This window comes from Mycena indigotica (assembly GCF_014461135.1).
Source record: "Mycena indigotica strain 171206Taipei chromosome Unknown Mind.scaff0005, whole genome shotgun sequence".
Classification (NCBI taxonomy): domain Eukaryota; kingdom Fungi; phylum Basidiomycota; class Agaricomycetes; order Agaricales; family Mycenaceae; genus Mycena; species Mycena indigotica.
Genome location: NW_023503004.1, coordinates 3,972,641 through 3,986,784, shown reverse-complemented (window position 1 = coordinate 3,986,784; position 14,144 = coordinate 3,972,641). Strand labels below are relative to the sequence as shown.

The 14,144-nt window shown below is 53.4% G+C and overlaps 2 protein-coding genes across 2 annotated transcripts; one reads left to right on the top strand and one right to left on the bottom strand.

Moving 5' to 3' along the window:
* Positions 1–569: 569 nt before the first annotated feature.
* Positions 570–2,292, top strand: MIND_00631900 (DUF4097 domain-containing protein; the record flags this gene model as incomplete). The annotated part of the gene is made up of 6 exons (XM_037363058.1): positions 570–791; positions 840–1,202; positions 1,253–1,486; positions 1,539–1,595; positions 1,653–1,831; positions 1,887–2,292. The coding sequence occupies 6 exons, from the start codon at positions 570–572 to the stop codon at positions 2,290–2,292; spliced, it is 1,461 nt and encodes a 486-aa protein (XP_037220979.1).
* A 127-nt stretch (positions 2,293–2,419) lies between these two features.
* On the bottom strand, positions 2,420–3,988 carry MIND_00631800 (uncharacterized protein; the record flags this gene model as incomplete). The annotated part of the gene is made up of 1 exon (XM_037363057.1): positions 2,420–3,988. The coding sequence occupies exon 1, from the start codon at positions 3,551–3,553 to the stop codon at positions 2,420–2,422; it is 1,134 nt and encodes a 377-aa protein (XP_037220978.1). The 5' UTR covers positions 3,554–3,988.
* Positions 3,989–14,144: the final 10,156 nt, after the last annotated feature.

Below are 14,144 nucleotides of genomic sequence, written 5' to 3'. Positions count from 1 at the left end.
TGTCAGAACTATCCGATACAGCACAATGAGTGAGAGTACAACCTGGTCAACCACCATCGACTTCATTGAATCTCGCAAACTCTGTCAATGCACGTGAACAAGTCACAATTCTCTCCCATCCCAGACTTTGACTGTCAAACCCCAATGGCGAATTACAATTCGGGGCCCACTCTGTTTTGGCATTCCCAGTTTTTCGTCAACTGACGCCCCGAATTCAGTTTGGAATCAAGGAGACTGCGGTAAAACTGCGCAACGGGATTCGGCATGTGGGTACGTGTGCTCCAAGTGAATGTCGTCTAGCTCTTTTATTCTCTCTAATGTGCATCTAGAAACTAATCCTGTAGTTGGGGGGCTATTTTTTAGCAACCCCTCATGCCACCTTCCCGTTCCCGTTGCTTTGCCAATTCATGTTTTTCGATACCGGCGGAAAGTTTTGTCACCTGGATCCTCGCACGGCGTACGCGTCATCCCCGTCAGACTTTCGCTCAAATCCATCTCTGCGGCGCAGCCCGTCTTGTTATAAAGATCAAGCTTGAGCGCCTTTCCCTCCTCACTTCCCTCCGTTTCTCATGGACGAAAAGACAACCGACAATACCAACCAAGGCCTTCCCGCCTACGTGACGCATGCTGAGCTCGCCGAAGCTTTGCACCACCAGCACAAACGCCAGAAACGCAGACGCGCCGGGATATTCCTCAAGATCGTCGGCTTGATTGCCTTGGTGCACTGGGTCGGCCACAAGTACGGGTCCACACACCACACAGGACAATATTCCCGTTCTTTTGATGACCCGGTATGTTTTTTTCCTCGTTTTGCTCCTGTATTCTCAATGTGGCGATAGGAAGACAAATGGCCTATTCCGCCTGAGACCCAAGTCGAAAAATGCGCAACATGGAGCGAGTCTACACCTGAGGCATTCTCAGTTATCGATGCCCATTATCCACACTCAGCCTCAGCATCATTCAATCTCCCCGTCGAATCTGCGGCCCTCTTTCTTGCCACGCGAAGCATCATCCATCGGCACGGCAAGCACCATGGGCTTTTTGCTGCAGGCGCGATCGACTACGTCCAAGGGACTGATAGTGGCGATAATGTCAATGTGGCTGTAACAGCGCAATACTGGCATACCGCACATCTCGAGGCAGCAAAGGTGTGTTTGTTGTCCAAGACGGATGGAAATAAACAGAACGGTGTTGGCATCCTTGTGAGTTATCGCCCATTTTTCTTCATTTGCCATTTATTCAACGCTGGTAGACCAAATGGGAAGACGAAGACTGGGAAGATGACCATGACCACCACCATGGCTCCACAGAGCTCCGTTTCCAAATTACCGTTACTTTCCCTGCTGCCAAGGATGGCAAGGTGCTGGACATCGAGAAGTTCGAGACCGACTTGGAGGTATACTCGCAAACCTTCGCTGGAAGCATGAAAGAAGTGCACTTTAAAGCATTGGAGCTCAAGTCCGCTTTAGCGGGAATAACTGCTAAGGTCTGTCATTATTATTCTAACTATTAGTATCCATTCCGAATTCTCGATGCAGGAACTGACCGCCGATGTTGCGACATTACGTACATCACTTGCAGCGATCGACATCGAGGCAAGTTCTTTTTGTCCAATGGTGCCTTTTCTTCGCCCTCTAATCTGACATTGACAGACCCTCAAATCCAACAATGCTACGCTGACTACAGCCCTGGGTCGCATTGAGGGTACATACAATGTCACCGATTCGCTTAGCCTTACCACCTCAAACGCCCCCATCAACGTGGACATCAACCTCGTCACCGATGGTAGTAACGAACGACCTGGCAACATCAAGCTGGTCACTACTAACGCGTGCGTTTCTTCTGCTTTCACTGGTTTCTGTTGGGGACTGAGGAGCGGCCAATAGTGCTATTGAAGCCAACATCAGCTTAGCCTCATCTTCCGAGAGCTCTCCCGGCAGCTTCGATGTCAGCGCACACACAGCCCATGGGCAGGTCGAGTTGCCCATTCTCGCACTCCCTATCGATGCCGAACTCAACCTTGAGGCCACTACCGCTCTTGCAAAGGTGTTTGTCGGGCTTCCGGAAACCTATGAGGGCAGTATTGAAGCTACGACGTCGCTAGCAAATGTCGATATCAAGATTGACAGTGGAGCCAAAGACCCCAAGGGCGAGGACCGAAAGCGTGTTGGTGGTGTGGAGAGGGTGCGCAGGGGCGTCGTTAATGCTAAGGTAGGATGGTCTCGAGAAGGGACGGGGAGAGGGAAGGTTCAGGCAAGGTCCAGCCTTGGTGGGATTTTGGTCGAAGTGTAAGACTGAGTCCAAAAAAAAGATCTGAGGAAATACGTCTACTACTAATGCTTTTTGTATCACTATTCTTCTTTTCTTGTATCTCCAACTTCGTACAACCATTGAGAGCCGCATCAGTTGTGCAACCGGCTCAGTAAATATCCACGTCAACAAGCACTCCCCCACCCAACCTAGTTCTGAACTCTTCCGCAAAGACTGGGGCGTCGTCACGTGATATGACCTCGGCTTCATCATCTGAGGGCGGCGCCAGCTTCAACATTGGATCGGGTCGGTAAACAATAAATCGGAGTGAGGTTAGCGCGGGGAGGTATTCAGCGAAAGACAATATCCTTCGCGCCTCCTGCACCGAGTTCACAGTAATGCAAAGTTTGTCAATGGGATGCAACGACCGCGCGACAGCTCGCACTTGTTTATGGGTATACCAATACGGTCTTTTTACACCCTTCGACGGCACAAATGGGTTCCTTTGGGTCCGAGAACACAGGGTCAACGTCACTGGCCGAGGAAGACCTGCGATGATCTTGAGGTCCTTGACCAACTGCTGCAAGAGACTTTTGGAAGGCCGATTTGTGAGGGAGTAGTCGAGCTCCGCCAACTTGGGGGAGTCCTTCAGGTCAGAGAGCAGTGTAGGCATATAGTCCCGATCGCCATAACATGATATTGTTATTTTGGTGATCCCAGGATGGGAGAGAGACGGGAACACGGGGGTCGCAAAACGGACGCCTTGGAATTCGGAAGAGATACCACAGTCAGACAACATGAGGGTGCGTATGAGTGGGTGGCGGGCAAGGAACTCGCGGAGTAGGACCATATGAGCGAAGTTGAAAAAGATGGTGAGGCTTCGAAGGCCCGGGAGGTAGACATTGCTCAGAATTGCCATCATAGTGCCATCATCTTGGAGCGATTTTGATCCGGGAGCAAACAAAGAGACACTGGAGATGCTCGCTCGATTGAAGATGACAAAGGGGATATATGCGCCAATGGGACTGCGAGCGTTGACTCGGAGTTCGATGCAGATCGAATTCATCTTCTTCAGGCCTGAGACATAAGTCTGTTGTCCACCATATAGTCTCGCCTTCGTGCTGCCGCCGTTCCCCAGCCGCTGAGAAAGAAACGAGCGGTAGAATGAGTCCGAGGGCGACACTGCGTCGGGTGATGAAAATTGTGAAGCATGAAGATGAAGGTTCCACGACGACACGGATTCCGGATCACAGCTAAATGCATCCATCGGGGTAAAAACCACAACTCGATCCATTTGCGGCATTTTTCGAGTTTTTCGGAGGGAAATCGCGATGACCGAAGTGCACTGCGCAAGAAGTGTTTTGGCATTAACTTTCGTATCGGGGTTGTCCAACAGAGCGCCAAACAGATCGCAACCGAAGTCGATGTCAATTCGCTCGAGGCCGGGCGACTTTTTTATGAGGCTGTGGAGCAAACGCAGGTTTTGTTGTATGGTCTCCGCCGGCGGTTTCAAGTCGATGCGGATTCGGGGAGCGGTCAAGCCAACGAAGGAAAGGTAGAATATGCGGAGAAGGAATGGAGAGATGGTCAGCTCTTGGTCTGCGAGAGATATACCCGCCAAACGTCGAGCAGCATGGATAGCGACCCCATTAAACAGGCGACAGACTTTCGCGAGCCTTAGGAGGTCGTGGTCGGAAAGCGAGTCTTGACGGAAGATGAGTGTTGAGATGAGAATTGGAGAGAACAAGAATGGAATGATTATTGGGGGCTTTCAGCCCAGTATATATACTACAAGTGAGAGTAACTAGAATGTTCCATAACTATCTACAAGTCTTGCTAAGTGCTGACTGAGCCGCGTCGGAGGCGAGTCAGTCCGAGGTCATGTGACCGTGGATGGTCCGGCCGGCCGGCCGGGCATATCCTCAACACTCCCCCTCAAGCGCGATACATCCCGAGAAGCGGGAGGAAATGTTCGTGCTTGACTCGAGATAAGCCCTTTGTAAAAATGTCCGCGGTGTTCTCGTCCGTTGGCACGTGGGAAACTGAGACCTTGTTAGAGGCGATAGTCTCTCGGATGAAGTGGAAACGGATGTCGATGTGTTTGGAGCGGGCGTGGAAACCGGAGTTCTCGGCGAAGAGAATGGTGCCCTGGTTGTCGACAGAGATGTGCGTGGGAAGGGATGTGTCGAGCCCGAGTTCAGAGAAGAGGGTGCGGAGCCAGAGAGCTTCGCGAGTTGCGCTTGCGAGAGCCATGTACTCGGCCTCCATGCTCGAGAGAGCGACGGTGGCCTGCTTCCTGGAGTTCCAGGTTACAGCTCCCCCAGCGAACGTGGAGACGTAGCCGGTGATGGATCTGCGGGTGTCAGTGTCACTGCCCCAATCAGCATCAGAGAAAAGTTCAAGCGCGGTGACCGGATGGTCCGACTTGTACTCAATTCCGAGGTTGAGTGTGCCCTTGAGGTAGCGGAAGACACGCTTGGCGGCCGTAAGGTGCTCGGGGCCAGGGTTAGTGTTGAACTGGCTGAGCGACTGGACGGCAAAGGAGATGTCGGGTCGGGTGGTGATGGCCGCGTATAGCAACGAGCCGATCATGTTTTGGTAGACCAGTTTGACGTCGGGGTAAGATTTGTCGTCAGGGAGCCGTGTGAGCTTGACGCTGGGGTCAATCGGAGTGGCGACTGTGTTGGCGTTGTGCATCTGGTACTTCTCCAGGATGCGAGTGATGTACTGGGTTTGCGTGAGGCGGATCGACTCCGGAGTGCGCGTGATTTCCATGCCAAGAAGTTGGCGGATCTCCCCCAGCTTCTTGATGGTGAACTCAGCATCGAGTTCGGCTTCGACACGGGCCATGAGCGCGTCTGACGATGCGAGAATCGTCATGTCGTCAACGTGGACGGCTATGATGGCGATGTCGTTGCCGTCGCGGCGGATGTAGACGCATTGGTCGGAGATGAGCCGCGTGTAGCCAAGTTTGATGAATGACGCGTTGAGTTGAATGTTCCACACGCGTCCGGACTGTTTAAGCCCATAGAGCGTGCGGAGGAGGCGGCAGACGCGTGCCGTTCCATCTTCGAAGAGCGGGGGTTGTTGCATGTAGATCTCTTCGTCCAGTTGGCCGTTGAGGTAAGCACCAACAACGTCGACAACGTGGACTTGGAGATTGTAGCGTGCCGCGAGGGCGAGTAGGAGCCGGATGGTTTCGATCCGGACAACCGGCGCAAAGGTCTCATCAAAATCCACCCCAGGGATTTGAGAGAAACCCTTAGCAACGAGTCGCGCCTTGTAGCGGATGATGTTGCCGTTGTCGTCTCGTTTGACGCGAAAAACCCATTTGCATGCGACAGTGGAGCGGCCGGCGGGAAGATCTTGCATGGTGTAGGTGCCCAGCGTTTGCAGCTGGTTGATCTCCTCCTCCATAGCCTGCTGCCATTCCGGCCAGTCAGCGCGCGCTTGTGCCTCAGCAACAGTGAGTGGATCCGCAAGGGGATCGACACGAGCAGCGAGCGCGACGTTCGGCGCGTCATGGGAAGCTACGCGGTGCTTCCACGCGTCAGGCTTCTTGGGCGAGCGAGCATCCGGGTTGTTCAGCAGCCGGTAGTCCAGCGTGGTCTTTGCGGACCGGGGAAGCGGTTGCCGAGACATGGGAATGACGGGTGTGGGGGTGGCGATGCTCGGATCGGCGGGCTGATCGACCGGGGCCGGCGGCGATGGCTGCGCGACAGGCTCATTCTCCCCCTCGAGCGGCATCGACGCAGGCTTGGTGATGGTGGAGGAGGTTAGTGGAGCTGTTGAAGTGTCCGGAGCAAAGCTGATGTTGCGAGTAGTTTGAATAGAACGAGTTTCGGGGTTGTAGTAGCGCCAGGCCGTTGACTCGTCGGACAGGCCGGTGAAGACGAATGGCCGTGTCTTGACAGGGAGCTTGCCGGAGACAGCGGCACCTTGTTTGAGGACTTCACAAGGTGTGCCGAACTCCGGGAGAGCGGAGACGTCGGGCTTGCGCTTCCAGAAAGCCTCGTCCGGCGTGATGAATTCGGTGAGAGCGGCGGTCGGCGACTAGGGTAGAGCACGGGTCAGGGTCAACCCGCAGGGTTTCAGGGTAGGGTCTGTCAGGGTCAGGGTCAGGGTATGGCAATTTCTAAACCCGGCCAAACCCGGACCCTTTCAGGGTCAACCCGGAGGGTCCAATGAGCTGTTGTGATTTAACAATTCCCTATCTAAACTTGATTTTTGTGAGTTTTTAAGAGACAAAAAAAAAATCATATGTCACTTATGTCACTCATGTGACATGTGACATATGAGTGAACTGTATTAAATATGCTTGAAATATTGAGGAATAGGCTCCATATGCTATATCTGAGCCAATATCATACATCAAAATGTATCTTATATTGAAATTATTATCCCAAATACATCTTCTACTTCCATGTCTCCAACCCGTGGGTCAACCCGGACCCGGTTGGACCCGTACCCGGAAGGGTCAGGGTTAGTCAGGGTCAGGGTCAGGGTCGACCTTCTGAGACCCGGACCCGGACCCGTGCTCAACCCTATCGGCGACCGGTTCTTCAGGTAAGCGGCGTACGCAACGGCCTCGGGCCACAGGAAGAGTGGGAGATTGTGCGCAGCTAGCATGGCACGGGCATGCTCGATCAGAGTCCGGTTGAGGCGCTCGGCGACGCCCGTTTTGGGACGGGGAGTAGGGAGCCGTGAGCTGGAGACGAATTCCACGCTCGGCGAGGAGGTCTTTGACGTCCTGATTGACATATTCTCCCCCATTGTCGCAGCGATAGCATTTGACGCGTTTTCCCGTTTGCGTCTGGATGTACTGATCATAGTCCCGCATTTTAGTCTTGACTTCAGACTTCTGTTTCATGAAGTATACAAGTGTGCGGCGCGTTGCAGCGTCTGTGAACGAGACATAGTAGCGGGAGCCGTCAATCCCAGTGATTTGGGATGGACCCCAGACGTCGGTAAAGGTCATTTCACCAATCTCCGTGTATTTTGTGTCAGATTTCGCAGGGAATGGCATGACGTGAGACTTGGCTTTGACGCAGATGTCGCAGTGGGAAGTCGGCGTGCTAGACGCGTCGACCTTCATACCGGTGACCATGTCTTTGTCATAGAGCAACTTGACTGACTTATGTTGCATGTGGCCGAAGATACGGTGCCATTTGTCCCAGGAGTGAGACGGAGGAGAGACGGATGGGAGTGCGATAGAGGGAGGTGATGCGGGTGGCGCCGGCGTCCGTGATGATCGCGTGATGCGGACTTTGTATAGGTTACCGGTGCGGCGTGCCGCGCATGATTTCGCGTTTGGAGCCAGGTGCGAAGACTTTCATCGTGTCGCCAGAGAATTCGACAGAGCATCCGCCAGCCGTGAGACAACCGATAGAGATGAGGTTGTATGGCGCGTCGGGGACATGCAATGTGTTCTTGAGCGTGAGCGCGTAGGCGTTGTTGCCTACGTGTGAAGCGATCTCGGCGTTGCCGATACCGGGGCTTGGCATCGCGCCGAAGCCGGTGACAGACTGGCCGGGGGTCTCCGTATACGAGGAAAAGATAGATTTATTGCGGGCTATGTGTTTAGTGGCGCCGCTATCAGCGAGCCATACATCCAGGCCGGTGGTAAGAGACGGGGCGGCAGTGAAGGCATAGTTAGCCGTTTCGTCAGGAGATGATGTCACCTCCGTGGACGTGAGCACGGCCCGACTGGCCGTTGCCGTTTCCCAGGGACCGCTGGTAATTCTGGCGCTTCTGCTCCTCCGTGAACTTCTTGCCCTTCTTCGTGTCCCGACAATCGCCAACCATGTGTCCGCGTCGGCCACACCCATAGCAAACGATGTCCGCGCGGGACTTGTTGGGCTTGAAGGGTTTGGCGGGTAGCGCGACAGCATCTGAGTTGGGCTTGGCGTTCTTTTGGCGATCCTGCTCGAGGATGCGCGCGATGATCGGGGCAGAGTCGGTGAAGGAAGAGGTGTCGACAGTCTGGATAAATGGATTCCAGGACTCGGGGAGGGAAGTCAGGAGGGCCGTAGAGAACTCATCCTCTTCAAATTTAGAGCCGAGGGCTTGGATTTGTGTGCGGAGTGCTGTTAATTTCCGAATGTGTTCTTCGATGTCACTGCCCTCCGGGCACTGGAGATGCAAGAGTTTCCGGCGCAGGAGAACGACAGCGAATGCACCGCGCGGTCGGTACATCTTCTCCAACGTGTCCCACGCATCCTTTGAGGTGGTGCAGTTGGTGATATAGACGAGCGGGCCGTCTGATACGCGAAGTCGGATGGCTGACAGGGCCTGGCGGTCCTTGCGTTCCCACTCAGCGACAGTCTGTGTGCTGGTGGAAGCAGGTGCCGCGGGCGCGGCTGCAGCTGTTTGCTGGGCGGAGGCTGTGCCGGTGCCTGCTGGAGGCGAAACGACGACGACAGGCGCTGCGGCGCCAGGCTTGAGAATACGACCCTTCGGATAGTCATCGAGCTGAAGATCTGTCAAGATGTCGGTGAGCTTGACAGCCCATGTGGGATAGTCGGTGGACCCGGCAAGGATGCGATAAGCGGAGGTGGTAGCGTCAGACATGCTGGATAATGAGGATTATGACGTAGCGATGTGCTGGCTGATCGATAAGACTGATACGCGGGGGTAAGACAGATATCGAGAGACTGTTCAGTTTAGGGCGGGGCCCATAACCTGTTGAGATGAGAATTGGAGAGAACAAGAATGGAATGATTATTGGGGGCTTTCAGCCCAGTATATATACTACAAGTGAGAGTAACTAGAATGTTCCATAACTATCTACAAGTCTTGCTAAGTGCTGACTGAGCCGCGTCGGAGGCGAGTCAGTCCGAGGTCATGTGACCGTGGATGGTCCGGCCGGCCGGCCGGGCATATCCTCAACAATGAGGTCCCAAATCTCGATAGGGAGGAGTGCGACGCGACTGTTCCCAGCGAAAAGCGCATGTCTGCTTCGCAGGTTGTGGTATGGTGCCATTGTGGTCGGTCGAAAACGAGAGGGGCTCTGACATAAGCAAAATGTGACCACAACGGCGCTTCACAAACCCGACATTTGAGACACTGCAAAACGCGGTGGGTGTAGTGGCTGTCAGGTTCGTGCGACGGGTTCTAGCTTTTCTGTGGGAAAGTAATTGCCACTGCTTGCCAGTGAGGAGGAGAATCCATTGACAGAATTGTACATAATCATGATACTTACCGCGCCTGCGAGCAGTAGGATCTTGACGGATGCAACTCGAATACGAGCTTAGTGACGTCGACCGCCAGTGGTGAGCATAAGTATCCTGCCAGGCGCCAAGCCAGGCGCCGAAGTTCGAAGTTCCCCGACTCTCTCTGAAAGAGAGAAGAGGGTTTTGTCTTGATTAAGTAATTGCCCCGCCAAACTCGTTTCCATGCGATCGGTGAGCTTTCCCAAAAGTATGATTGCAAGTCGAATTTGCGTCCGAGGTTGCGATCAATTCAGACGATGCAGTGACTACGACATTTATTTGTGTTTGGGTTTTGTGGTTTGTCATCCAATTGTCATCTGAGACAACTTGGGGCGTCAGAGTCGGGGACTGGCGCTTTGCCGCCACTACCAATGAAATACTAGTTTGAAGTGACGTGTGATTGTGACCGGTCGTAGCTCTGTCAATAGCCACGAATCGAGACCGACGCTTGATCTGGTGATGGGCCATCGGCCATCGGCCATCGGCCTGTCGCATGCGCACGACTGGTTGTGCCCGGGGGGTCGAGCAGGGTTCACACCAGGTGGTCAATGTGTTTGCACTGGGGATTAGCTATTATCCACGTGGGAGTAAGGATGCTAACGCCCGGGGAGGACTGTGCAAATGCCCAGGGAAGATAACCATTGCCCCCTGTATTCGGACACAACCGGCCGGCTCGCCGGAGCACGTGGGAACTTTGCCCACCGCCATCTTTTAAGATTCTTTGAGACCGATCCTGTTACTGTACAAGGTTTCGTCTCAAGACGGTACAGTTACTCAATTGATTGACCCTCCAGTCACACATGTTTTGTGCCTGGAGGGATTATAGGTTGGTCCTGGAGTTACATCCACTTTCATGCCTCCAGGTGTACCTTCTTGCCCTGTGGGCAATTTATTCTTACACCTCTAGGCACTTTGTATTCATTCCTGTAGGCTTATTTAACTTGAACCTGGAGTGCAATTTCCACCCGATCGGCACTGTTGACCTTTTGATGTGCTGACATAACACGTTACATTCCTCCCTTTGCCTACATTCTGCGGTATTCCAATCGATGGCCTCTGCTCTTCAAACCAGCTCAGACAACTTCCAGTACCTCCTTAAAGCCTCCGCACACGTTACAAGAGTTTTCGCTAAGCTGTCACTGAGCAACACCATTTGATCTTGTCGCCGCTCAGCATCCATGAGGAGAAGCATTTCAAACGCTCCAGGAGGGTGTTCATTATGAAGGTATACCTCCAACACACTCACTGTTCATGTCACTGACTCTTCTTTTCCCTATAACAACCCTCTTTAACTATGCCCCCAACCCATCCACTTCTTCACCTCCGCCTTCGCAGCCACACTCATCCCTGCTCCACCATTTTCTCTGACTTGAACCACCGACCGGCGTATCCTAGCACCAGAAGTCCTGCATCCCATTGCCCAGATTTGGACTCGATGCTCATTTCCCGGTCCGAAACCTCCCCCCCATGGCTCCTCTGTACTCTGGCACGCGTCCCAACGCGTTCTTGGGGCCCATCAATGTCTGTTGTTGCGCGGCCTTTCCTCCGGCATCCAATGGCAAACACCGTCCACCGGTTCTTCTCACACCTATCTGCCCGCATCACCAATCTTCCAAAAGATGCGCTGCCAGCATCAATTAGCCTTCCAACGGCGCCTGAATATCACACCTTTCATTGGGCGGTCTCGAGGTGCTGCTGGCTTTGTTTTTTTGCTTATGCTGATCTACACTCTTCTTCGGCTGATCCATGGTGTTTGTGCCATAGCGCAACTGACATAAGGTACTTGGTCAATGGTAGATAGTCAGATTTGTATTTTCTGTTCCAAGCTGAATGCCTGAGAGAGACAATACAAAGGGTCCTAGAAAATAGGAATAGAAGAGTGGAAAATAAAACACTTAAACAACGAAGGACAATTTTGAAGTTTTGAATGCAACCCAGAGGAAACCACTGTTAATTTGAGTTAAGTACATATTAAGGCACCTCCAGGGAACATGAAAACATCCCTGTAGGCAAAAGCAATCCAGCCTGAAGTCTCATCTGCTTAGATACCTGAAGTGAACAGAGACTACTTACCACTGCAGGGACATAATATTCATGACCGAAGGGACGGCTGAGAATGACCTCCAGTGACAAAGTCCACGACCTAAGCCTTGTGCCTACAGGGACTGTACATTGTCACTGTACCGTTTTCAAGTCTCGAGACAAAACCTTGTACAGAAGCGGGATCAATCTGCAATCTTTTCCCTCTTTTCCCCTCCTCCCTCCCGCTTTCCTTTCATCTTCCCCTCCTCAAGCATCCCTCCCGCCTAACGAATCCCAGCTGCAAATAAATGGCTGGACCGAGCCGCTGACACGGGCCCTTTCCACGCCACCTACCTCTTCCTTCCACCTACGCTCGCAGCAGGCTGGGCTGTGTAGCTACAGCGCGCGGCCATAAACCCCAGCATGACCACTACTCTGCCTCCCATCTTCTCCGCCAACCCAACCTCCCAGCTCACCTTCTTCTCCCAACCAACTCCCCGCTCGCTGCGTGCTCGACTTGAGTCCGCGCTGGGGCGGATTCTTGTGCCGCTTGTTTGCATGGTCGGTGGGTACCGGCCGGCATCCGCCCGCAAGGGGGGCGCAAGGTGGAAATTACATACATAGGGCTGAAAGTTTTTTTTTGCGCCCACTGGACCCCCCCCCCTCCCCCTCCTGCCTTATATAGTAATGATCTCCCACGAAAACGTGACTGATGCGATCAAAATCGCATCAAAATGATCGATAGAGGTCTTGAAAATGGAAAATGTGATTAAATTAAATTGTAACTAGGCTATTATAATGTTCCTGTCAGACTGCGGGTCGGGCCGTGCAAGGACTTCTCCTAAGAACGCGCGCCCGGAACAGAACAGACGAATAGTCGGGCCCGCAAGTATGGCGGGCGGGGTAGATCGAAACCGAAAGGGCCCGTGAACTCCACCCTGTATACCCAGTCTTTTGCAAAAGATGTGGGCCACTGCCCACCAGTCTAATGCAAAAGATGTGGGCAATTGCCCACAGGTCACAAGCCTGTAATATAAATACTAGATTAAAGAGCCAAATTGATAGCTATGACTAAGCTAATGCTATATATGGTAATAGAAGTCACTATTTCTTCAGGCCGATGATTCGGTATATAATTTGGAACAGTTTATAATACAGGGCAAGGGAATTGATGTAATCACATGTCACATTGATGGAACAGAGCCTAATAAGCAAATCAATTGATCTTCATCAAAAATGGTTCCACATCAAAAACATTATATAAAAGGCATTGATCCCATCACCTAGAAGGTGCTAGAAAGCCTTAAAATAATTAATTATCATGAAAATACTTGTGACATTTGTGACTTTAAAGCTGTTGCCCACATCTTTTGCATTACACCCATGGGCAGTGGCCCATATCTTTTGCATAGAAGTAGCTATATCAGCTGTGAACTCGGTCCCTTGCCGTAGTCGGTGGTCGAAGGTTCGAATCGGGTCGTGTCGGGCCCGATGAGTCGATAGCGTCTCCTCGCACGGAGTAAGGTAGTTCTTCAGACGATCTAAGCGATAGAGTACAGGGTACACTATCGCGCATTATATACGCGGCCCCGCAAAGGGGGTGATCGGACACCCTGGCCTCTCCTCCTCCTCCTCGCTCCCGTTCCTGGCCGCAGAGGGGACGATCGCACATCCCTTGCGGGCCAGGCGCTACTCCTGACCTCCTAGCACTCCTCCCCATTCCCCTGGTGTCGAAGTTGGGCTCGGCGACGGCTCGACGCGTCGTTCTCGGTCACGTGCTTCCCACGTGTGCGTTCCTCCTACTGGGGCGCATGTTCCCCGTCGTCACGTGCTGCGTGTTGCGGGCCCGCAATGGCCCGACACCAGCGCCGGAGCGGACGGGCCGGGTCTTATCCGTGACATCACCCCCTCCCTAGGAACGACTCGTCTCGAGTCGGCGTGGCTCGGTCGCCCGGTTTCTCGGGTTTAATTTTGACTCTAGCTCGTCCTTCCAATCGCAAATTCCATCCAGCCCATAAGCTTAAGCTAAGCTTCGGCTGTGCATTTTAATCTCCCGCGGCTTCTGACGCCTCGTGGCGTCCGCAGATCGATTCTTCCTGTCCATCAAGTGTTTCATCGCGGTCACGTGCGGTATAGCGTAGGTCCTTTTCAATTCAGTTGCGCGTCCTTTGTTCGTATTGCTTGCGAGTAGGCTGTGCTGCGCGCCTCGGTCGAAGTTCGATATAGAACGCGTTCGTTCCCCCATATAAGCCGGGGCTTCCCCTTCTAATCCTCTTTATGTCGTCCCCCAACTTGTACCGCTCCGGGTTATTGCCCCCTCTCAGTTCTCAGATGGTTTCCCCATCCTCAGAGCCGGGTCGTCTGTTCGTCCGTTTCGCCTCTATGTCCCTCGTCGAGTTTCCTGCTTCCTGGCCCATCGCGCAAGGGCGAGACCCGTCGTCACGGGAGTCGTTCGAGCCCCTGCGCCTGTTGGAGGACTTGCCCCCGTCTCAAGCCGTCGACTATTCCTCCAAGCTACTCCCTCTGCTGGCCCCCGTAGTCCGTTCACATCGAGCTCCCGCTCTCCCAGTTCCCCCATAGCGCCCCCCGGCCGTCGTCTTCCCGCCGAATCCTGTGGCAGTGCGAATTCGACCGCCTAATGAAGGCCGGTTTGTGGCAGCC